The sequence below is a fragment of the Notolepis coatsorum genome (genome assembly GCF_963971535.1).
Source record: "Notolepis coatsorum genome assembly, chromosome: 1".
In the NCBI taxonomy this organism is placed as follows: Eukaryota; Metazoa; Chordata; class Actinopteri; order Aulopiformes; family Paralepididae; genus Notolepis; species Notolepis coatsorum.
Genome location: NC_140165.1, coordinates 94506684 through 94533333, shown reverse-complemented (window position 1 = coordinate 94533333; position 26650 = coordinate 94506684). Strand labels below are relative to the sequence as shown.

Sequence of the window (26650 nt, the reverse complement as noted above, 5' to 3'; positions counted from 1 at the left end):
ATTACCCAAGTACTTTACACCCCTGGGGAGAAGTCATTGTTACATGGAATCATCTGCATTCCTCATTTTCTGCGAGTCTGCAGTGAAGCAACAACGTTCTTCTTAATCCAGCTTTCTTGGTTTGTTCAGTTTGTTTGTGCTATTTCTGTCACTCTAGGCATGATTAGCACTGTTTACATTCACAAACTACAAGGCAATGTGGCTGAAGTTCCTATTTGCTCCATTTGTGTAAACATTGTGTTCTTGGCAGGTATCATGCAATCATAATCAATCATAATTAATCATAATCAAATACATTCATGGTGATTCCCTCTTCTGCTAGTTTCTAGCTAGAAAAGGAGACATCATGGGTTCTTCCCTCCTGCCCCCCTCCCTCATTCTCAAACTCCTTGTCAATCAAACAAATGTGCTGTTCTCTCAGGAAGGTTAAGCAGTGATTCTCAACCTTTTTTGGTTTGACACACCTAGAAAACAGAGTTCATGACCCCCCTACATAGTGAGCAGTGGTGGAAAGTAACTAAGTATTTTTACTCAAGTACTGTACGTAAGTACAATTTTGAACTACTTGAGGGAACTTTATACTTTTACTCCACTACATTTATCTGAACCCATCAGTTACTAGTTACTTTGAAGAAAAAGATTTAGCATAGAAAACCTGGCAACAATGTACAGTATGAGGATTATATACTTTCACATTTGAAGTATGTCGTAATCAGAGCAGCATAAATGGACCACATACCACTTTAACATAACCTAGAGGTCAATGGATCGAGGCTTGAACGCCCCCAAGCACTGGAATACACAAACATCATGTAGAGTGCATACTTTTCAACATTCAATAGCAAATACTTCTCTACTTTTACTTAAGTAGAATTTGAATGGAGGACTTTTACTTTTACCAGAGTACTTATTTATCTGGGTATTTCTACTTTTACATGAGTAAAGGTACTGTTTAATTCTTCCACCGCTGATAGTGAGGCATAGACAGTGTCAACATGACAACAATAACACCCAGGTTCCAAACTGTTTCCCTAGCAACATAATTTCAGTGAAACCATCTGTACAGAAGGATGAAATAATGTTTTTTATTCCCTCTTTCCAGGCTATTTAACTTGATTAATGGTTGGAGGAAAAGCTTTAGACGTCAAGTAGATGTCACAAGAACAAAAAAAACCTACACACCAATTTCCACAGCCTGTACACAAACAAAAACAATTAAACTGGCATTTCACCAAAAAAAACAATGCTGATTTATTTTGCACATGATATTACACACATTTTGCACACATTCATTTAGTTTGATAGTTTTTGAGAGTAAATGAGTTGGGATATGGCTACCAGTGATGTCATCGGGGACACTGGATCCTTGTGTTGTATTAATTACAGCTCAATAAAATGATAAGGTAGCAGTCCTTATAAGACAAGGCATTGCTTTTTTCCCATCTACATCATATCATGGAGCTGTATTATGAATGTGTGCAAAACTGTTTAGAGGTTTTTGGATGTGTGTGAGATTATGTGCAAAATAAATCAGCATTTGGCTGCACGTTAGCCTAGCTTAGCACAATGAATGGAAGCGGACAGTGCCGGTTATAGCCTAGGCATTGTCCAACTAACACCTCTCCCGAAGGCTAACCGGCACTGTCCGCTTCCATTCATTGTGCCAAGCTAGGCCAACGTGCAGCCAGATAGCTTTCTACTGAACGCACAGAGAGGAAACTGGTATCTATCTTCTCGTCTCTCTCTGGAGAAGACGGTAAGCTAGTTTCCCAAAATGTTGGCGTGTTCCTTTAAGGAACATCAATCCAACACAAAGACCAAAGCCACAGGGAACATACAGTTGCTGTGAGTATAACTGTACTAAGGCTGTCCCCGACTAAGGATTTGGATGGTCGACTATGATTGGCCAAAATTTGCCGTTATTCAACTATTGGTGTAAAAAAAAAAAGTAAAAAAAAAAAGATATCATTTTTTTATTTTGTATCATTCCATTTCGGCTGTGGGGGTGCTTAATGTCTGAAGGAGTCGACTGAAGGCTTCTTGTCCTCTGCAAAAGCATGCAATTGGTCCACTGATAGATACATCTTGATATTTGTCTATAGTCTAGACTCTAGTCTAGTGTGTTCATTAGATGGGTGAAATCCTCTTCCAGTGCCTCTGTGCCTGTTTTCGTAGGCAGTTAGCCTCTGGTATGCGTGCCATTAGCGTTAGCCACAGTTCTACAGTATGCCTCTTTTCTTTTGGAAAGAATGATAAAAAAATAATAATAATAATAATATAAATATATATATATATATTTTTTTTTGTATTCGACTAAGAGGTTGGCTAGTCGACTACGGCTCCTTTCGACCGATTAGTCGACTAATCGACTAATAGGGGTCAGCCCTAAACTGTACACAGCGAAGGGTTGCAGTGTCGTCATACCTTCCTGTCGATGGTGCAGAGCTGCTCGGCCGGCAGGTAGTGGAAGGGGAAGAGGAAGCGGTAGTTGAAGTTGCCCTCTCCTCCCAGCGAGCGGTAGTGGACGTCCGTCTTCAGCTTGTTGTTCTCGTGTCCGTGGAGCCAGCTGAGGTCACGGTGCAACGAGAGAGGGTGGAGAGAAGATGTTGTCACTAGATAGATCTCCTTTAGATGTTACATGCAGTGTGTCAGTCCATCATCATCATCATCATCATCATCATTTATTTATTCGTACATGGAATTACCACAGTCCAACAGTACATATTCATATAATTCACCAAAAATACCATGGCCGAAAGGAACAGGAAGAAGAAAAAATCTTATATATACCTGCCCCTACACACACACAACACACCGATAGACTTATTGCGTAAAACCAAATCTGTTTGGTTTTACGCAATAAGTCTATCGGTGTGTTGTGTGTGTGTAGGGGCAGGTATATATAAGATTTTTTCTTCTTCCTGTTCCTTTCGGCCATGGTATTTTTGGTGAATTATATGAATATGTACTGTTGGACTGTGGTAATTCCATGTACCCATGTACCCATTTTGCAAAAAAAAATAACAATTTAACATCAACACAACCAAATTAAATCAACATAAATAAACCCATTTTGTCTATCTATCAGTCAAACTACATATTTAGGTTCATTCATTTACACACACACACACACCCACACACTTATATAATGTATTATACTTCTATATACTATCTAATTTCTATTTTATTATAATATAACTAAATCATACTATTTATTCTACACCATATTGGTACAGTATTATACAATATTTATATATTAATTAATATTAATTATTAATATATTATTATTCTATGTTACGCTGCTATATACTATATTACTATACTCATACTGGCCTACACTACAACTCTATGCTACGTCATCCTGACACGCTAAACTGCAATATTATACTAAACTGTGCTATACTGTCTATGTATCTTTTCTTTGCACAACCTTTTGAAGTGAAATATATTATTATACAATTATTATTATTATATTATTATTATATTATATACTATACATCCATCCATCCATCATCCACCCATCCATTCATCCATCCATCCATCATCCATTCATCCATCCATCATCCATTCACCCATCATCCATCCATCCATCATCCACCCATCCATTCATCCATCCATCCATCCATCCATCATCCATTCATCCATCATCCATCCATTCATCCATCCATCCATCATCCATTCATCCATCATCCATTCATTCATCCATCCATCCATCCATCCATCCATCCATCATCCATCCATCATCCATCCATTCATCTGCTCATCCATCCATCAATTCATCCATCCAGCCATCATCCATCACTCCCTACATCCCTCAATCTCTCCTCTTACCCCTTGACGTAAATGTCACTCATCTTTTCCCCGCTGATGCTGATGTCATCCAGGATGACATCGCTGGTGTTCCAGATGATGCAACGCAGGAAGAACCTGGAGAGGAGAAGACAGAGAAGAGGAGACAGAGATGAGACAGAGAGGAGACAGAGAGGAGACAGAGAGGAGGAGACAGAGAGGAGACAGAGATGAGACAGAGGGGACACAGAGAGGAGACAGAGAGGAGACAGAGAGGAGGAGACAGAGAGGAGACAGAGAGGAGACAGAGAGGAGACAGAGAGGAGACAGAGAGGAGGAGACAGAGAGGAGACAGAGAGGAGACAGAGAGGAGACAGAGAGGAGACAGATAGGAGACAGAGAGGAGACAGAGAGGAGACAGATAGGAGACAGAGAGGAGACAGAGAGGAGACGGAGAGGAGACAGAGAGGAGACAGAGAGGAGACAGAGAGGAGACAGAGAGGAGACAGAGATGAGACAGAGATGAGGAGACAGAGAGGAGACAGAGAGGAGACAGAGAGGAGACAGAGAGGAGGAGACAGAGAGGAGGAGACAGAGAGGAGGAGACAGAGAGCAGACAGAGAGGAGACAGAGAGGAGACAGAGAGGAGGAGACAGAGAGGAGGAGACAGAGAGGAGACGGAGAGGAGACAGAGAGGAGACAGAGAGGAGACAGAGAGGAGGAGACAGAGAGGAGGAGACAGAGAGGAGGAGACAGAGAGGAGGAGACAGAGAGCAGACAGAGAGGAGACAGAGAGGAGACAGAGAGGAGGAGACAGAGAGGAGGAGACAGAGAGGAGACGGAGAGGAGACAGAGAGGAGACAGAGAGGAGACAGAGAGGAGGAGACAGAGAGGAGGAGACAGAGAGGAGGAGACAGAGAGGAGGAGACAGAAATGAGACAGAGAGGAGACAGAGAGGAGACAGAGAGGAGGAGACAGAGAGGAGACAGAGAGGAGACAGAGAGGAGACAGAGAGGAGGAGACAGAGAGGAGACAGAGAGGAGACAGAGAGGAGGAGACAGAGAGGAGACAGAGAGGAGACAGAGAGGAGACAGAGAGGAGACAGAGAGGAGGAGACAGAGAGGAGACAGAGAGGAGACAGAGAGGAGACAGAGAGGAGACAGATAGGAGACAGAGAGGAGACAGAGAGGAGACAGATAGGAGACAGAGAGGAGACAGAGAGGAGACAGAGAGGAGACGGAGAGGAGACAGAGAGGAGACAGAGAGGAGACAGAGATGAGACAGAGATGAGGAGACAGAGAGGAGACAGAGAGGAGACAGAGAGGAGACAGAGAGGAGACAGAGAGGAGACAGAGAGGAGGAGACAGAGAGGAGACAGAGAGGAGACAGAGAGGAGACAGAGAGGAGACAGAGAGGAGGAGACAGAGAGGAGACAGAGAGGAGACAGAGAGGAGACAGAGAGGAGACAGATAGGAGACAGATAGGAGACAGAGAGGAGACAGATAGGAGACAGAGAGGAGACAGAGAGGAGACAGAGAGGAGACGGAGAGGAGACAGAGAGGAGACAGAGAGGAGACAGAGAGGAGACAGAGAGGAGACAGAGAGGAGACAGAGAGGAGGAGACAGAGAGGAGACAGAGAGGAGACAGAGAGGAGGCAGAGAGGAGACAGAGAGGAGACAGAGAGGAGACAGAGAGGAGACAGAGAGGAGACAGAGATGAGGAGACAGAGAGGAGACAGAGAGCAGACAGAGAGGAGGAGACAGAGAGGAGGAGACAGAGAGGAGACAGAGAGGAGACAGAGAGGAGGAGACAGAGAGGAGACAGAGAGGAGGCAGAGAGGAGACAGAGAGGAGGAGACAGAGAGGAGACAGAGAGGAGACAGAGAGGAGACAGAGAGGAGACAGAGATGAGGAGACAGAGAGGAGGAGACAGAGAGGAGACAGAGAGGAGGAGACAGAGAGGAGACAGAGAGGAGACAGAGAGGAGACAGAGAGGAGGAGACAGAGAGGAGGCAGAGAGGAGACAGTGAGGAGGAGACAGAGAGGAGACAGAGAGGAGACAGAGAGGAGGCAGAGAGGAGACAGAGATGAGGAGACAGAGAGGAGGAGACAGAGAGGAGACAGAGAGGAGACAGAGAGGAGATATTGATTGTGTAATATGTGAAGCCAGCAGTGGTGGAAGAAGTACACAGTTCCTTTACTTAAATACAAGTAGAAATACCCAGATGAATAAAAAGTATAAAAGTAAAAGTATGCATTCTACATGACGTTTGTGTATTCCAGTGCTTGGGAGCATTCAAACCTCGATCAATTGACCTCTAAAGGTTATGTGGTCCAGTTATACTGCTCTGATTAAAGGTTATGTTAAAGTGGTATGTGGTCCAGTTATGCTGCTCTGATTGAAGGTTATGTTAAAGTGGTATGTGGTCCAGTTATGCTGCTCTGATTAAAGATTATATTTCGTATTAGCTTACGCTCTGCGCTCAAGTGGAACACATCCCATAGCAGTCTAAATACTGAATACATTTCTCCATATGTACACACCCTCCGCCTGGCCACACCCCCATCCGCTCCTCTACATAAGCAGGGGTGTGGCCATACTAACAGCTCCTTCCCTATTTTCACCACCGACAAGTGTCTGTATACACCACTTGAGTTTAGTGCCGAAATAGTTGTTGGAAAGGAGCTACGTGGACATTGTATCTTATTTTTTCTCTCTCTCACCAATTTTCGAGAAAAGCTAAGTCATAATATCTCCACCTTCGGGGGGTTCGAACGCTCACAACGCCACCCTTCACCAGCGTTTCTCCATTGCCGGTCCCTTGTTCTCTGGTGCTGGGTTAGAACTTCCGTTGCGGAAGCCGGTTCCCCAAGGGAAATCGGCTAGGCAGATGGCTAACTGGAGTGACCAGGCGTACATCGGCGCGACTCAGAGCCTAGCTGCGACGTCTAACATCCCGCAGCTAGCGCGCTACATGTCGGGGATGATGGTGGGCGGGTCGGTATTGGACGACCATCAACAATACCTTCACACCCAGGCGGCTGGAGCCATCCTGCACCTTACCCACCTGCAGGTGATAGCCGCTGGGAAGGGGCGCACCCTGGCCACTCTGTCCCAGCGCCACCTTTGGCTGGAGCAGGCGCGGGTGCCGGAACAGAAGAGGATTCCCCTGCTCACGGCCCCCCTCTCCGATGCTGGGCTCTTCAGGTCGGCCATGCAGCAGATGACGGCTGCCTGCAGATAGATGGAGGAGGAGCACGCTGTGCTCCTACCCCATTTCCCCCGACCCGATGCCACCGGTGATGGCCGACGAAAACAACACTGGCAGAGGACCGTGACCGTTGCCTCCGCCACCACCGCCGCCGCTGCTGGGCCTTCGTCAAAGAAGGCCACGAGTGGAGGGAGTGCCTCGTCCGCCGCAGCCAGCCGTGCCACGCCCGGAGGTGACGGTAGGGATCGACGTGACCAGGCGCCCCAGAACCATCCCTCCAGGCCGTCTCCCCGTGGGGGCAAGCACTGTGCTGCACGCGGCAGGCGCCGCTAGTGACTTTCCCCTGTTTACCCCTGTTCCCTTCCCCGCCCCAACATATGATTTTTGTTAACTAAATAAAAGGTCCCTCCTGGTGGGGGCGTTAACCCGTTGTCCGCCGGGGCGCAGATCTGCTGTTCTGGTACCCTGAAGGACTTGTGCTTTTTCGGGGGGAAAATGCCGGGTTGGCCCGGGCGTTGCAGGGGTTGATGTTATGGAGGTGTCCGTGGTTATATCACCGCGTGTTATCCTTCACTATTGCTTGGTCCGTTTTGTGTTGTACCTTGCGCTGTGCTAAAGGAGCCTGGTCCTTCTCCATTCTTTTTTTGGCCCCTCTCTTCTCCTGCTTGGCGGGGCTGGGAGGGGGCTGTCGAGGTGGGTTCGTGCCCCCCTGGCATCCCTGTATACGTCCCGGTCCGCCGGGCCCAGGTCCGGACTCGTTCTCATCGACCTGTTGGCCTGGGTTAACCCCTACTTGAGAACTGAGACACTCGTTCTGCTGTATAGCCGGTGTATACCCGCAGTTGTGTTTTGGAGGTTTTTTTGGGGGGGGTTATAGGAACAACCGCCTCCTGTTAGGTGGTGGTTGGTTTCCAGGTGTGTTGGTAGCAGAGTCGACTCTTGGGTTAGGCCGGGCTTGACCCCGTCTGCCTGTGAGTGTGCCCCCGCACCTTTAATGACGTCTGCCAATCGTGTCAGCCTTCTCTGCCTCGGCCCCTCTAGAGGGTCGGTTTTTTTTGTGGAGGCTGCGACATGGTGCACAGCATACCGTACGCCCCTTCTGTCGGGGTGCTGTTTTCAGCAGACCCCTTATGCGCCTGTCTAGTCTGCAGTGCTCCAGGCTGTTGCCTGGATTGAGGGATCGACCTCTTTGGGGGTTGTCTCCCCGGCGCGCTGCCTGGTCCCCCTGGGGGGTCTAGCCTCTTGTGGGCTTCAGGACGGCATGCTGTAAGGGGGAAGGGCCTGCTCTTGGATGGGCCCTGTCCGATATGCTGGCGATGTGGGGGTGGTGTCACTAGTGACCGCCTGGTGGGGTCTCGATGCTGCGGCGTCATTGGCCTCACCAGGCCCCCTTTTCCAGGGGGTCCTGTCCCTTCCTGGGCCTGGGTCCCCGTGATATTAGGGGTTGTAACAGTTTTTTTTCTTCCAATTTATTCCCTAGTGGCATGTGGGTTGCGCGCCTGTGTAGTCGTGGGTTCTTCTGTGGGAAGGTAAGTCCCACGGTCTGCTCACCCTGTGCGTTGAGTTGCTAAACCCTCTTCGCATGGTCGGATCCGATTCCCTCCCGTCCTCCACTAGGGGGGTCCGGGGGCTCGGGTCTCGGCCTCAGCGGGTACATTTGTCGAGCTTCCGCTCTGCTCAGCTCCTGTGTTCCACTTGAGCACAGAGCGTAAGCTAATACGAAATATAACATACGGTTATCCTATAACCATAGTTATATGAGTATAGCGAGCGCTCTGCGCTGGACTCACTGAGGACCCCGTGGTCTTCGCCTTCGGTGGTGAAAGACTTGGGAAGGAGCTGTTAGTATGGCCACACCCCTGCTTATGTAGAGGAGCGGATGGGGGTGTGGCCAGGCGGATGGGTGTGTACATGTGGAGAAATGTATTCAGTATTTAGACTGCTATGGGATGTGTTCCACTTGAGCGCAGAGCGCTCGCTATACTCATATAACTATGGTTATAGGATAACCGTATGTTATGTTAAAATGGTATGTGGTCCAGTTATGCTGCTCTGATTAAAGGTTATGTTAAAGTGGTATGTGGTCCAGTTATGCTGCTCTGATTAAAGGTTATCTTAAAGTGGTATGTGGTCCAGTTATGCTGCTCTGATTAAAGGTTATGTTAAAGTGGTATGTGGTCCAGTTATGCTGCTCTGATTAAAGGTTATGTTAAAGTGGTATGTGGTCCAGTTATGCTGCTCTGATTAAAGGTTATGTTAAAGTGGTAAGTGGTCCAGTTATGCTGCTCTGATTATGTCCGCTGTGAAAGTATATAATCTTCATACATTTTAACCATGTTTTCTATGAAAAATCGTTTTCTTCAAAGTAACTAGTTCAGAAATGGGTTCAGAAAAATTTAGTGGAGTAAAAGTATAAAGTTCCCTAAAATGAGGGCGGCTACGTGGCGTAGTGGGCAAGGCGCTCGCCACGAATGACGGAGACGCTGGGCTTGCCTGTTCGAGCCCAGCGCTCCACATTGCTTTCAGTTTAGCTGGTCGTTCATACTAATACACATTGGCCGTATTAGGGGGTGGGAAACTGATGGGTGGGGATCGGGCGTTGTGGACAGCGACTCCTACAGGTCGGTTGGTGCGCCTGCGCAGTAGAATCAGGAAGTGTCGGGGGCAGCGTGAGCCTCCCACGCGTTACTCCTCGCCACTGAGAGATCGAGCTGCGCAGGTGAAAAGATGCAACTGCTGTTACCTCAAGTACCGGAGGGGACTTGTGCTATGTATGACTTAGTCCACATTGCAGCCGGCTTGTGGGAGGCAAGAAACAGCGTTCGTGACAGGGGAGGGTTGAATTGGATGATACGAAATTGGGATGGGAGAAAATATAGAAAAATGGGAGAAAAAGTGGATAAAAAAAAAAAAAAAATCCCTAAAATGAAAATACTCACATAAAGTACAAGTAGCTCGAAATGTTACTTAAGTACAGTACTTAACTGGAAGCCAGTTGATATTTGGCTGCATGTGTACTTATGCAATATTGTAGCCAGAGTTGATATTTGTGGGCTGGTCGTTGTACATCTCTCTGGTTAGTTGTGAATGTGAACCAAGAAATCTGCTGTGATGAAGCCTACTAGCTTGTAAGTGTGCTAACGTTAGTTGGTGCCAACATTGATCTTGTCTTACTGTGAAAGCCTGTGCTGTGTGACTGAATGCATCCTGCATCACCTACAAAACCCTCCTCATCACTTACAAGTCCCTCCATGCTCTGGCACCTCAGTGCCTCATTGTGATGACCTCTTCCACCCCTACACTCAGTCACGGTCGCTGCAATCCTCAGACACCGGTCAGCTCTCCATTCCCCGAACCAGACTGCAGACCTTTGGGACAGAGCTCCCACCCTCTGGAACTCCCTCCCCGCAGAACTCCGCAACGCCCCAACTCTGGACTGCTACAAGAAACTCCTCAAATCTCACCTCTTTAACATGGCCTTTGACCCCTAGCTTCTGATACTTAATGTTGTGTGTCTGTCTACCCATGTTTGTCTCTTGTCTGTTATTGCCCTATGTAAAGCGACCTTGGGTCTCATGAAAGGTGCTATATGTAATTAAGTTATTATTATTATTATTATTATTATTATATTATTATTATTATTATTATTATTATTATTATTATTATTATTATTATTATTATTATTATTATTATTATTATTATTATTATTATTATTATTATTATTAGCCATTTCTGAGCCAACTTCCTAACCAGGACCCGACTCATCAAGGCAACAGCATACGAGAGTAACGTTGTTTGATATCATGTGTAGCCTATGTGAACATTTGTATCCAAAGCCAATTCCATCTGTATGTAAACGTACAGGTCTCTCTAGTCATTGTATGATAAGCTGCATGTCATCAAGATCAGGAAAGTCTGCTGTCTGTTTAGTCCCCTGAACCCGGCGCTCTGCCCGCGGTGACTTTACTGGGACACGGGTACATTTTATGATTCAGAGGCGTAAGCCCTACATTTAAATGATCTTATTACTTATGTCTACACGTTCTACGTTGCACTACTTTTATTGTATTTTATACCTATTCTTATGTTTGCATTTTATACGTCGACTGTATGCTGATTTTATGCCTATGTTTTTTCTATTTTGTGCTACTTGCTGTGGGGCACTTTGGGCTGTGGTCCATGTGTGAAGGGTGCCATATAGATAGAGTTGTTATTATTTATGATTATTATATTATAAAAAATGTATGCATTGAAATGTCTGTAAGTCTCGACGACATTGAAAATGAGGGTGACCTCATTTGTCCTTTTTGAGAATAAATAAAGGTTTGAATGAAAATACAACTCATTTGGATGTGATAGCACAAAGGGATGTGTGTTTGTGTGCGTGTGTGCGTGTGTGCATGCGTGCATGTTTGTGTGGGCGGTCATACTTCTTGGCCTTGCGTGGAGTAATGTTGAAGGGGGGTGCAGGGGGTCCCAGCGACTTGGGGAACAGGTCCACCCACAGCGTCAGCCTCCCCTGACAGACAGCACAAACAGCCAGTCAGAGAACAGAATGAGAAAGCCATTCACAGATAAGGGGAATTATTAGATATCAGTACTGTTTGATTTGTGTCAAATATAGACTATTATATGCATATTCTATGTATAATAGTTAGATTAGATTAGATTAAAATAGTCATTATACAGCATATGTACAATACAATGAAAATAAGTTTTGCATCCAACCTGGTGATTAAACTGGATATAAATGTATAATAGTTAATAATAGTGTGTGAGGTTGAGTTTAAGCGGTTTTACTAATTACAGATTAGTAATATTTTGATCATTTGAAATGTTTCAAATGATCAAAATATTACTAATCTGTAATCTGACAGACAGCACCATGAGCCAATTAGATCCAAGAATGAGATGACACAGAGGGGAAAGAGCAATACAAGGAAAGAATGAAAAGAAAACAGGTTTCCTTTTATCATGTTGTAGAGGAGTGATTATCAACAACCAAGAGAACAGAAAATTGTTTAATGTTACTATTTCATTCATTAGAAGTTAAGTCCAAGTTTCTTCAAGTTTCTTTAATAGTTGTCATACAGAAGTACAGAATACTTTTATACAAAATGCTTCTTACTGTTACGCTCCAGAGACTGTGCAAGACAAGATAAGTATGAAATAAAATAACATAGTATAGCATGTAAATTAGAAGTAAAAAAATTAGGTCACAGTGTTCAGTATAGACATATGTACAATGTTCGATGCAGAGTAGACGTAACTGAGTTACCATATAATATACAATACTGTGTAGTGTACTAATATACAATACTATATAGTGCAAGGCAGAAATAGGATGAGGTGCAATTTAGGTACAATTTACAGTAGGTGTACGAGTTGTAGTGCAAATCCTTTATCAATAAATATAAAGTGTGTTTGTGTGATCTAAAGTGTGGAGAGTGGGTGCTGCAGTGTGTTGTTTGTTTAAGTGAGTGTGTGCGTGTGGGTGTGTGTGCTGTGTGCATTTGATGGTTGTTGCATAGTGTTTATTGTTCGTTTAGCAGCCTGATGGCCTGGGGATAGAAGCTTCTTCTGAGTCTTTCTGTGCTCGCCTTAAGACTCCGGTATCGCTTGCCTGACCGCAGCAGTTCAAAGAGGCAGTTGTTCGGGTGGCTCGAGTCCTTAATAATTCTCTTAGCCTTCCCCTTGCACCGCTTGTTGTAAATGTTCTGGAGGGTGGGAAGCCCCCCTCCAATTGTGCGTTCGGCTGAACGTGTCACTCTTTGTAGTCTGCTACGGTCTTGTGCAGTGCTATTCCCAAACCAGGAGGTGATGTTGCCAGTCAGGATGCTCTCTATTGTACATGAGTAGAAGTTCCTAAGGATCTTCTGACTGACTTGGAACTTCCTTAGGCGCCTGAGGAAGTAGAGGCGTTGTCGTGCCTTCTTCACAACACTGTCAATGTGTGTGGTCCATGTCAAATCCTCGGATATGTGGGCTCCGAGGTACTTGAAACTGTTCACTCTCTCAACCGGTGCCCCGTCGATGCTGAGGGGGCTGTAGTCCTTGACCCCCGACCTCCTGAAGTCCACAATCATCTCTTTTGTTTTGCTGACGTTCAGGGAGAGGCAGTTCTACTGACACCACTGTGACAGGTTCTCTACCTCTTCCAGGTAGGCCCTTTCGTCGTTGGCAGAGATCAGGCCCACCACTACTGTGTCATCAGCAAATGTGATGATGGTGTTGTTGTTCCGCTGTGCTACGCAGTCATGTGTGTACAGGGAGTAGAGGAGGGGGCTCAGAACACAGCCCTGGGGGGCCCCTATGTTGAGCGTGATGGATGAGGAGGTGCAGTTGCCTGCTCTTACCACCTGGGGTCTGCCCGTCAGGAAGTCCAAGACCCACTGGCAGAGGTCATAGTTCAAGCCCAGGTCCCTGAGCTTGGCTATGAGTTTGGAGGGGACTATGGTATTGAATGCTGAGCTGTAGTCGATGAACAGCATTCTCACATAGTTCCCCTGCCTCTTGTCCAGGTGTGATGCTGCTGTGTGCAGCACATGGGCTATGGCGTCCTCCGTGGACCTGTTGGGGCGATATGCAAATTGCAGAGGGTCCAGGTTGATGTGGAGGGAGGAACAGATGTAGCCCTTCACTAGCTTCTCAAAGCACTTCATGGCTATGGAGGTGAGGGCTACAGGGCGGTAGTCGTTGAGGCAAGCGGGCGTAGATTTTTTGGGTACAGAGATGATGGTGGACTTCTTCAGACAGGTGGGGATGACAGCCTGTTCCAAGGACAGGTTGAAGATGTCAGTGAATACCGGGGCCAGTTGGTCGGCACAGACTTTTAGTGAGAGATATTCCAGTGAGAGAATATACTGTATAGACCACTGCAACACTTCCGGTATTCTTCTTTTGTAGCTAAGGCTGTGGGGGTGCCGGAGACATGACACAATTTTTATATGCATGGATCTCCTGAGCACGGTGAGACCAATCGCAAGTCGATCTGCACTTTCCTGGACGAGCTAAAGTCACTTGTCCGCACCTACTCCCCAACAGGCTCATGCGCAGATTGATAAACCTAGATCTCTGGACAATCCAGAGAGACTCCCTGGGCAATCTGTACATGCAGAGTTTGGGGAGTAGGTGCGGAAAAGTGACTATAGCTCAACCGGGAAAGTGCTGATTGACTTACGATTGGTCTCTCCGTGTTCAGGAGACTCAGGCGTATAAAAAAGTATATTGGATCATCCAGAACCCCCACAGCCGTAGCTACAACCACTTAATGTCAAGGCTCCCATCTACATTCATTAATTTTATCCCCCCGCACTCTCCCATGAGCTCCAGGTAACGTGGTGCAGTGGTCTATACAGAGTGTTTCCAATCCCACCGTATCCCTTTCCACTTTATCCAACCAGGAGAGAGAACCCTAGATATTTGTACTTATTTCAACAAATCTTGCCAAGCCAAATTTGCTAGCAGATTATTTTATGTTTCAAGCACATATTTATTTTTATTTCTTATTTTTGTCAGACCGTTTTTGCAATCTCGTGATTGGATGAAGCGGAAAGGGATACGAGACAATATATTTTCTGTTTACTGTAGAGCGGAGGGACTAGGAGACCCATGTTGACTGTCGGAATGTTGAGCTATTATTGTAACATGTAGACCACTAATTTTAACAAAGACAATACCATTTACAGCACCTTTAACTTGGTGGAGTGTAATGCTCTGGGTTCTCTGGCGGCCGCCTGAGAACCACCCAACATTCTGACACCTGTCACTTGTCTCCCCTGTCACTTGTCTCCCCTGTCACTTATTGTCTGGGTCTCCTGATTGGCTGTCACTGTGGTGCGCTTGGTATGTCTTGAATGTGGTCTTATTTAACCCCTGTCTTTCTGCTTCTAGTTGTCGGATCTTCACACTCTCCCTGCACGGTACACGGCGGTACCTCAGGCTCTGGACGTTGCTGTCGTATTATTATTATTATTATTATTATTATTATTATTATTATTATTATTATTATTATTATTATTATTATTATTATTATTATTATTATTATTATTATTATTATTATTATTATTATTATCTTTCTCTCCTAGACGCCCTGCGTCAGTGTTGCTACATGTTGGATTTACTCTAGGTGTACCGTTCTACAAATAAAGAGAACCACCGTTTAATGAGTAAAAACCTTCTCTGCTTCTACTTATTGCTCCACAACTGGAACCTACCTGCCTCCGTCGTAACAGAAGATCCGACCATCCAGGTTCCATGGAGGCTTTGGCAGAGATGCACCGGGAGCTGAAGCACGCGCTGGGGCAAGTATCAGCTCGCCAACTTTTACCGGGGAGTTGAGAAGGATCTTTGATACTTCCAGAGTACTCTCTATTTATGAGGCCGGGGGGCGGCTCCTCGCCTGCCGGCAAGGCCTCCGCAATGTTGCAGATTACGCCATTGAATTCAGGATCGTGGCCCGGGAGGCAGCTTGGCCAGAGATCCCCTGTTGTGTGTTGTTTGTTCAGGGGCTCTCCGTGCGGATGAGAGACGAGCTCTCCGTACGTGAGTTGCCGGAGCGCTTGGATGAGATCATCACCATGGCCATCCACATGGACAATCGACATCGGGAGAGGGAACGTGAGCGAAGAACAGCGGCTCAGGTACGTGTCCCTTCTTCTCCCGGTGTCGACAACTTCCTGCACTACACGAGTGAGCCACTGGGTGATGAACCCATGCAGGTTGGGACGATGCCGCTCTCTGACGAGGAGCGACAGAGCTTCATCGAGGAGAGACGCTGCTTCCGGTGCGGCCGCGCCGGCCATCGCTTCGGCAGCTGTCGGGGCTCCTCGGGAAATGGTTTTAGGTCATCCCTGGTTAGCGTTTTACAACCCTGTGATTAATTGGTGCACGGGTGAACGGAGAACGGTGTTAAGTCGGGCTTTGGCGAGAGTTTGCCCCCCCCCTCTTCTCTTTTGTCTTCCTCTTCTCTCTCCAGGATGGTGGGGAGCGTTGCAGATGCTGTCAGACCTACTAATCCCGATTTGATAGGTGTACCTAAGATCTATTGGGACCTTGCGGACGTTTTTAGCTAAACGCGTGCTAAAGCACTGCCGCCTCATAGATCATACGACTGCCCCATTAATCTTCTACCCGGTACCTCTCCACCCCGTGGGCGTATGTTCTCCCTCTCGCGCCCTGAGACAGTGTCTGAACACGTTAGGGCTGACCCCTATTAATCGATTAGTCGACTAATCGGTCGAAAGGAGCCGTAGTCGACTGGCCAACCTCTTAGTCGAATATAATTAAAAAAACAAAATAATAATATTTAAAAAAATATATATTACATTTTTTTTATCATTCTTTCCAAAAGAAAAGAGGCCTAGAAGCGTGGCTAACGCTAATAGCATGCATACCAGAGGCTAACTGCCTACGAAAACAGGCACAGAGGCACTGAAAGAGGATTTCACCCATCTAATGAACACACTAGACTAGACAAATATCAAGATGTATCCATCAGTGGACCAATTGCATGTTTTTTCAGAGGACAAGAAGCCTTCAGTCGACTCCTTCAGACATTAAGCACCCCCCACAGCCCAAATGGAATGATAAAAAATGTAAAAAAAATTATAATATTTTATTTTTATATTATACTTCTTTTTTTTTTTTTTTTTTTTTTTTTTGCCAATTTGACTAACAGCAAATTTTGGCCAATCCTAGTCGACCATCCAAATCCTTAGTCGGGGACAGACCTAGAACACTTACATTGAGGAGGCATTGCTCGCAGGGCATATACGTCCTTCCACATCTCCTGCCGGCGCTGGGTTCTTCTTCGTTGCTAAGAAGGATGGTTCCCAGCGACCATGCATTGATTATAGGGGGTTGAACGATGTATCCATCAAGAACCGTTACCCGTTGCCTCTCATGGACGAAGTTTGAGTCTGAATGTATTTTCAATAATAATCCATATGTTGGACACATTAAAGCATATTGGAGGTATATTGATGATTTATTTTTTGTATGGTCAGGCACTAAAGAGGCTCTGGAAGAGTTCCACTTGTTTCTCAACTCTCAGAGAGAGACTATTAAGTTTACTATGAATTATGATTCACATTCCATAGCATTCCTTGATGTATTGGTGAAAAAGAGAGACAATATTGTCCATACCGAAGTTTTCAAAAATTCGTTTCACCATTATAGCAGTTATCACCCACCAGAGCTCAAGAGGAGCCTTCCATTTAGTCAGATTTTGCGATATAAACGTATCTGTAATACAGATGACATTTTTGATACACAAGCCAAGGAGCTTTGTCAGAACTTTAGATCTAGAGGATATAGTGAGGCCCTTATTGAGAATTCTCTTAATAAAACTAAACAGATAAACAGACAATCCCTTTTTACACATAAAGACAAAGTAAAAAGCAACTCTGTAGCATTGGTGTCCACCTTCAGCCCTATTTCTAGAGATATGCGTGATATTGTGAACAAATACTGGTACATTTTAAAGTCAGATCCTAAGATCGGAGGTGTGTTCCAGGAACCACCCAAATACTTCTACAAACGGCAACCTAACTTAAGGGACCAGTTAGTTAAAACAGATTTTCCCAAAAAATGTACCCATTTTATGGCTAATATTCCAAATGGCAATTTTCCATGTTTGTCTTGTACCCAATGTCATGGCATGATTAAAGAGACATTTTATTTACAACCAAGTACAGGTAGGAGTATCGCTGTTAGAGGCCGGATTACCTGTAATTCTGATTTTGTTGTTTACTTGCTTAAATGTCCTTGCAACCTTTACTATGTTGGAAAAACAAGAAGACGTTTTAAAAATCGAATTTCGGAGCACAAATGTTCTATAAGAAGAAATGACGAGAAGTCTTCAGTTGCAAGGCACTTTAATAAGTTAGGACATGATATTTCTGGCTTAAAATACATGGGTATAGAGCAGGTCTTGAGACCACCAAGAGGCGGCGACAGAGACAGGCTCTTGCTACAAAGGGAATGTTTCTATATTCATTTTCTGGATTGTCTAGAGCCTAGAGGCCTCAATGAGGAAAATGTTTTGACCTGTTTCATTTGATTATTTCATTTCATTCGATTGTTTACTATTTTCATTTATCATTCTTTATAATTGAAAGATGGCTTATATGGGTCATGAGTGTTTATGTTTAGAGTTTAAGATGTAGGCCTACTCTGTATAAAATATATATAACTATATATAGATATATCTCTTTGTGATTTACTGTTTCTTTTTTATATTTATTTTTATTTACATGCTTCTTTTTGATTTACATAATTCTGAAAAGGTTGTGCTTGTAAGGGGTATTTTGTACTTTTTTGCAGATCTCTTGTGGGAATGTGTTGTCACTTCCTATGTTGTCACTTCCTGTTTGACTTGTATTTACTAGGGTCACTTACCCTTCATGCTTCATGCAAGCAATTCTGAAGAAGGTGTGTTCACACCGAAACGTCATATGATTACAGGCTGCCAATAAATTTGGAAAAACCTGGAGTGCGTGCCTGGACATTGTTTCCCTATTTTTTATGTATGATATCAGAGGTTACAGCACCCAGTGTCAAGTCTAGTGAGGTGAGCGCATTCTACTACTTTTTTCTCTCATGGACACCGCCTTTGAGTGCTTACAGGGGGCACAGGTTTTCTCTAAACTTGACTTACGTAATGCATACAATTTGGTCAGGATTAGAGAAGGAGACGAGTGGAAGACTGCATTTAACACGCCCAATGGGCATTATGAGTATTTGGTCATGCCCTTTGGCTTAGCTAATGCTCCAGCAGTCTTCCAAGCCCTGGTTAACAACGTGCTGCGGGACTTAATTGGGGTGTCGGTGTTCGTTTACTTAGATGACATCCTGATTTTTTATCGCGATATGGTGCAACACCTAGTGCACATTCGTGAGGTGCTAGACCGTCTCCTCAAGCATCAACTATTTGTTAAGGCAGAGAAGTGTGTGTTTCACACTGACACCGTTTCCTTCCTGGGCTTTGTGTTGACAAAGGGTGATCTTCGCATGGATCCAGCCAAGGTGAGTGCAGTCTTGGACTGGCCACGGCCTTCGTCGCTCAAGGAGTTACAACGGTTTTTGGGCTTTGCACATTTTTACAGGCGCTTTATTTGCAATTTTAGCGCCTTAGCCAATCCGTTAACAGCTCTCACTAAGTCCTCTCTCCCTGGCTTTGAATGGTCGCCTAGGGCAGAGTCGGCCTTCTGCGATCTCAAACGTCGATTTACCTCCGCCCCTGTACTGATCCGCCATGATGCAGAGGTTCCGTTCATTGTGGAGGTGGATGCCTCTGACATTGCGGTGGGGGGGGGGGTGATCTCTCAGAGGTGTTTAAAGGACGGTAAAGTGCATCATTGCACTTTTTTTTCTTGCCGGCTGTCTTCGGCCGAGCGTAACTACGACGTGGGTAATCGGGAGTTATTGGCAATCAAATTGGCACTAGAGGAATGGAGACATTGGTTGGAGGGCGCGGCACATCCCTTCATTGTTTGGACTGATCATAAGAACTTGGCTTACATCCAAGGGGCTAAACGCCTTAACGCTCGCCAGGCCAGGTGGGCGTTATTCTTCACTCTATTTCAATTTTCCACCTCCTATCGGCCCGGTTCCAAGAACATCAAACCTGACGCGTTGTCGCGCCAATTTGATCCTCCGGGTCGGGAGGAGAAGCCCCATCCCATTATTCCACAGGCCTTGATTTTGGCACCTGTGTCTTGGGGCATTGATAAGGTGGTAAGATTGGCGCTGACACGGGAGCCCGATCCTGGTGGGGGTCCTCCGGGGCGGACAGTGGGCACATACCTCTTCACTCACCGGCCACCCTGGGGCCACCAGAACTCTGGAGTTTATCCGTAGGAGGTTCTGGTGGTCGACAGTGGAGGGGGATACGCGTTCCTTTGTGGCGGCCTGGCCAGTGCGGTAAGTAAGACCTCTCGCCGTGCACCAGTGGGTCTCCTCCGGCCTCTTCCTATTCCCAAACGTCCCTGGTCGCACATATCCCTGGATTTTATTTCTGGCATTCCCCTGTCAGATGGGTTCACTACCATTTTGGTGGTGGTGGACCGTTTCTCCAAGGCGGCCCACTTCATTCCTCTTCCCAAGCTTCCCTCGGCCCGAGAGACAGCTGATCTGGTGGTACAGCACGTCTTTCGGGTCCACGGGCTCCCAGTGGATATCGTGTCTGACCGGGGTCCTCAGTTCGCCTCCAGGTTCTGGAAGGCGTTTGCCGCCAGCCTCTGCGCCTCCGTCAGCCTGTCGTCTGGGTTCCATCCGGCAACGTGGAGTAGGAGGTTGGCCTGGGCTGAGTACGCGCATAATACCCTCCTCTCCTCCTCTACCGGTATGTCTCCCTTTCAGTGTCAATATGGTTTTCAACCTCCTCTGTTTCCCGAGCAGAAGCAGGAGGCAGAGGTGCCTTCGGCCCAGGCACATGTGGCTCGCTGTCGCCGGACGTGGAATCGGGTTCGAACAGGGCTGCAGAAGGCTTCGGTTAAAGCTCAGCAGCAGGCTAACCGCAAGCCCCGTCCGGCTCTGGTTTTCCGTCCTGGGCAGCGGGTTTGGCTTTCCACCCGTGATCTCCCTCTCCGGGTGGAATCCAGGAAGCTGGCTCCTCGCTTCATAGGACCCTTTAGAGTGGTTCGTCCGGTGAACCCTGTGGCTTACAGGTTGCGGCTTCCGAGCTTGATGAGGGTTCATCCGACGTTTCATGTGTCCTTGTTGAAGCCATTCCTCTCATCGCCCTTGGTCCCGCCTCTACCCGTGGTTCCTCCGCCTCGGTTGATTGGTGGTCAGCCAGTCTACACGGTGCGGAGGATCCTGAGTTGTAGGCGGAGGGGTAGGGGGTTTCAGTTCTTGGTGGATTGGGAGGGGTACGGGGTAGAAGAGTGTTCTTGGGTGCCTCAAAGGGATATCTTAGATCCTTGCCTGATCGATGATTTCCGACGGCTGCATCCCGAGGCCCCTAGGTGAACATCTGGTGCCGTTCGTCAGGGGAGGGTACTGTAACGCTCTGTGTTCTCTGGCGGCCGCCTGAGAACGACCCACCATTCTGACACCTGTCACTTGTCTCCCCTGTCACTTGTCTCCCCTGTCACTTATTGTCTGGGTCTCCTGATTGGCTGTCACTGTGGTGCGCTTGGTATGTCTGGAATGTGGTCTTATTTAACCCCTGTCTTTCTGCTTCTAGTTGTCGGATCTTCACACTCTCCCTGCACGGTACACGGTGGTACCTCAGGCTCTGGACGTTGCTGTCGTATTATTATTATTATCTTTCTCTCCTAGACGCCCTGCGTCAGTGTTGCTACCTGTTGGATTTACTCTAGGTGTACCGTTCTACAAATAAAGAGAACCACCGTTTAATGAGTAAAAACCTTCTCTGCTTCTACTTATTGCTCCACAACTGGAACCTACCTGCCTCCCTCGTAACAGTGGAGGAAGTCTTTAGACTTCAAATATTCATAATTTCCAAGAAAAAACATATCTACACCAAAGATTAAAAACATGATAACCCACTAACATACTTTCATAATGCTGGGGGGTCTCAACGCCCAGGTTGAGAAGCACTGTTGTAGAGAACTGTATAGTGACTATAGTGGTCGGGTCTCTATAGTGGTCTGATCTCTACATGGTTCGTACCTATTCTATGTCAGATTGTAGAGGGCTGTACAGTGGTCTGGTCTCTACATGGTTCGTACCTGTTCTATGTCAGGTTGTAGAGGGCTACAGTGGTTTGGTCTCTATAGTGGTCTGGTCTCTATGTGGTTCATACCTGTTCTATGTCAGGTTGTAGAGGGCTGTACAGTGGTCTGGTCTCTACGTGGTTCATACCTGTTCTATGTCAGGTTGTAGAGGGCTGTACCGTGGTCTGGTCGCTATGTGGTTCATACCTGTTCTATGTCAGGTTGTAGAGGGCTGTACAGTGGTCTGGTCTCTACGTGGTTCATACCTGTTCTATATCAGGTTGTAGAGGGCTGTACAGTGGTCTGGTCTCTACGTGGTTCATACCTGTTCTATGTCAGGTTGTAGAGGGCTGTACAGTGGTCTGGTCTCTACGTGGTTCATACCTGTTCTATGTCAGGTTGTAGAGGGCTGTACACTGGTCTGGTCTCTACGTGGTTCATACCTGTTCTATGTCAGGTTGTAGAGGGCTGTACACTGGTCTGGTCTCTACGTGGTTCATACCTGTTCTATATCAGGTTGTAGAGGGCTGTACAGTGGTCTGGTCTCTACGTGGTTCGTACCTGTTCTATGTCAGGTTGTAGAGGGCTGTACAGTGGTCTGGTCTCTACGTGGTTCGTACCTGTTCTATGTCAGGTTGTAGAGGGCTGTACACTGGTCTGGTCTCTACGTGGTTCATACCTGTTCTATGTCAGGTTGTAGAGGGCTGTACACTGGTCTGGTCTCTACGTGGTTCATACCTGTTCTATATCAGGTTGTAGAGGGCTGTACAGTGGTCTGGTCTCTACGTGGTTCATACCTGTTCTATGTCAGGTTGTAGAGGGCTGTACACTGGTCTGGTCTCTACGTGGTTCATACCTGTTCTATGTCAGGTTGTAGAGGGCTGTACAGTGGTCTGGTCTCTACGTGGTTCGTACCTGTTCTATGTCAGGTTGTAGAGGGCTGTACAGTGGTCTGGTCTCTACGTGGTTCGTACCTGTTCTATGTCAGGTTGTAGAGGGCTGTAAACTGGTCTGGTCTCTACGTGGTTCATACCTGTTCTATGTCAGGTTGTAGAGGGCTGTACAGTGGTCTGGTCTCTACGTGGTTCATACCTGTTCTATGTCAGGTTGTAGAGGGCTGTACAGTGGTCTGGTCTCTACATGGTTCATACCTGTTCTATGTCAGGTTGTAGAGGGCTGTACAGTGGTCTGGTCTCTACATGGTTCATACCTGTTCTATGTCAGGTTGTAGAGGGCTGTACAGTGGTCTGGTCTCTACGTGGTTCATACCTGTTCTATGTCAGGTTGTAGAGGGCTGTACAGTGGTCTGGTCTCTACGTGGTTCATACCTGTTCTATGTCAGGTTGTAGAGGGCTGTACAGTGGTCTGGTCTCTATGTGGTTCATACCTGTTCTATGTCAGGTTGTAGAGGGCTGTACAGTGGTCTGGTCTCTACGTGGTTCATACCTGTTCTATGTCAGGTTGTAGAGGGCTGTACACTGGTCTGGTCTCTACGTGGTTCATACCTGTTCTATGTCAGGTTGTAGAGGGCTGTACAGTGGTCTGGTCTCTACATGGTTCATACCTGTTCTATGTCAGGTTGTAGAGGGCTGTACAGTGGTCTGGTCTCTACGTGGTTCATACCTGTTCTATGTCAGGTTGTAGAGGGCTGTACAGTGGTCTGGTCTCTACGTGGTTCATACCTGTTCTATGTCAGGTTGTAGAGGGCTGTACAGTGGTCTGGTCTCTACGTGGTTCATACCTGTTCTATGTCAGGTTGTAGAGGGCTGTACAGTGGTCTGGTCTCTACGTGGTTCATACCTGTTCTATGTCAGGTTGTAGAGGGCTGTACAGTGGTCTGGTCTCTACGTGGTTCGTACCTGTTCTATGTCAGGTTGTAGAGGGCTGTACACTGGTCTGGTCTCTACGTGGTTCATACCTGTTCTATGTCAGGTTGTAGAGGGCTGTACAGTGGTCTGGTCTCTACGTGGTTCATACCTGTTCTATGTCAGGTTGTAGAGGGCTGTACAGTGGTCTGGTCTCTACGTGGTTCGTACCTGTTCTATGTCAGGTTGTAGAGGGCTGTACACTGGTCTGGTCTCTACGTGGTTCATACCTGTTCTATGTCAGGTTGTAGAGGGCTGTACAGTGGTCTGGTCTCTACGTGGTTCATACCTGTTCTATGTCAGGTTGTAGAGGGCTGTACAGTGGTCTGGTCTCTACGTGGTTCGTACCTGTTCTATGTCAGGTTGTAGAGGGCTGTACACTGGTCTGGTCTCTACGTGGTTCATACCTGTTCTATATCAGGTTGTAGAGGGCTGTACAGTGGTCTGGTCTCTACGTGGTTCATACCTGTTCTATGTCAGGTTGTAGAGGGCTGTACAGTGGTCTGGTCTCTACATGCTCAGGTACCAGACCCAGTCTTCTCAGGATGTGGAGGGACAGACGTTCCTCTAAGGGGCCCAGGTGGTGGTTCGGGGACTTTCCCTCCTCTGGAGAGTGACAATACAGATGTCAGATACATACAAACAGACACAAACACACATAAACACACAAAAACACAATCTTCCATCTACATTATCCTCTCTCTCTCTCTCTCTCTCTCTCTCTCTCTCTCTCTCTCTCTCTCTCTCTCTCTCTCTCTCTCTCTCTCTCTCTCTCTCTCTCTCTCTCTCTCTCTCTCTCTCTACTGTGCTTTATGGAGTCCTGGCTGAACGAGAACATCCTGGACAGCACCATTGAACAGGAGGGCTTCATGGTGGTGCGCGCCGACAGGGGTAAACAAAGCGGCAAGAGGAGAGGCGGAGGGCGTGTTGTCTTTGTTAACTCCGGCTGTTAAAGAACGCATCTGTTCCCCCGATATTAAGCTATTGGCACTGAGTCTGAGGCCGTACTATCTGCCGCGAGAGCTAACACATTCATGTTGTGTGGATGACCGCAGTGACGTCATCCACAGGCGAGTGACGTCATCCGCTCCACAGTCGCAGGACCTCAAACAAAACACCCGGATGCATTTATTTTTTATCAATGGGGACTTCAACCATGTCAGACTATATAAGACCCTGATAAACTTCACCCAGTATGTCACCTGCAGAACCAGGGGAAACAAAACACTGAACCCGCTGTATGCTCATGTCAAGGAGGTATACAGCCCCCCCCCCCTCGGCCAGTCAGAACCCAATCTAGTGAGGCTTGTATCTACATACAGGCCCATCATTAAGAGACAGCCACCTACCACCAGGTATGTCCCACAGTGGTCTGACGTCGAGGAGGAGCTAAGGAAGTGTTTCAGGTCGACAGACTGGGACATGTTTGAGAGGGTCCATGGAGATGACATTGATGGACTATCCCACTGCATTACAGACTACATCAGATTCTGCGAGGAGAGCATCGTACCTACCAAAAAGGTACGCTGCTTTTCAAACAATAAACCCTAGATTAATAAGGACATTAAACACCTGCTAAATGGGAAAAGGAGGGCCTTCATGGCAGGGGACACTGAGCAGGCCAGGGCTGTCCAAAGGGAGCTCAAAAGGGAGCTAAGGGCAGCCAAGGACAGTTACAAGGACAGGCTGGAGGGCAGACTACAGGTCAACAACACCAGGGAGGTACAAACAGCAGGGCAACAGTAGCCTCCTCACACCCCCCCCCCCCCCCCCCCCCCCCCGAGGCCCATCAGTACCGGCACCCCACCCCCAACAGCAGTAGCCTGCCCCCAACTACCCCAGCCAAGATCAGTGTAAATTAAGCCGTGCGGTGCGGGAGACCAGGGTTCAGACCAGGGTTCACACATACACACACACGCACACAAATACACACACCTATACACACACACATTATACACACACACATAAACACGAACAAAAAGAAACATCCACGCATACACACACAAACACACTCACACACAGTCACTCTCCCTCTCTCTCTCCCTCTCTCTCTCTATCTCTCTCTCCCTCACTCTCCCCCTCTCTCCCTCTCTCTCTCCCTCTCTCTCCCTCTCTCTCTCGTTCACTCTCTCACACACACACACACACACACAGTCACTCACTATCTCTCTTTCTCTCTCTCGCACACACCACACACACAGCGGTTCCCAGAGACAGTCGCATTTCTCTCCTCTCCCCAGGCTCCTCAAGGCCGTTCCTACCGCCTCCTCTACTGCTCCATGGAGCCCGACGCTGCTATGCTTCGTGCCGGTTGCCGGACTATACTCAAATCAACTCTAAATGGATCTAATCAGTGGATTGCATATTTTCTTCAAGAAGCAGAATAAGGCTAACCCTCTCTGCCTATTGGGACATCATAATCGGGCTACCAACTTGAAGACGTGGTCATTTTTGGATTATCGAAGCTTTTGGACTGCAATAAGAAGATTTTGGATCTGTTTACCACGCACAGGACCTACCAAAATGAACTGATTAAGACACTTGGACACTTGGACTAATAATGCATTCAGTCATTTGGACGGAGTTGTTAAAACTCACTCCACTCAAATCAATAGAGTTATATTTCACTCTATTCAAATCAAATTTAAAGTGACGTGGCTGGGATAAATGTGCCAGTCAGTCAGCCAAAACAAATTCCTGGACCAAGGTCAAAACAGGGAGCTGCTGGAGTCGAAGGCCCTCTGGGAGATAAGAGTGGCAAGCGGCTTCCCCCACTCCCACTCCATACCCAATCCCCCCTCTTGCATGTACGCCCGGCGCCACTCCCACGTGATGGTGACGGCAGCCGACTAGTACGCGCGCTGGATTGGGGGAGCCTAAATGACTGTCTCATCACCAAAGCCCGATCCCCCCCGTCCCTGCCCCCTCCCGCGACCTACCCCGCTGACAATCTTTCCACCCTCCCTCCCGCCACCTGGCGCAACGACACCCCCGGCGTTGTCGCAGCCAACTATCGCATATGGTGTCTCAGGCATTATGTACATGTCTGTTTGAATTTATGTTGTGCCGTTGTTACTGTAAAAATGTAATGATTGTGATA

General features: G+C 47.0%; 1 protein-coding gene across 1 annotated transcript in view; it reads right to left on the bottom strand.

The window, feature by feature from the left end:
- Nucleotides 1–26650, bottom strand: part of LOC311243239 (dysferlin-like) — a gene marked incomplete at its 5' end in the record, with an annotated part of 264898 nt that overhangs the window by 23921 nt on the left and 214327 nt on the right. The window contains 4 exon segments of the mRNA XM_084332384.1: nt 2425–2566; nt 3832–3927; nt 11432–11520; nt 24017–24156. Coding sequence (XP_084188510.1) covers nt 2425–2566; nt 3832–3927; nt 11432–11520; nt 24017–24156 — 467 coding nt within the window.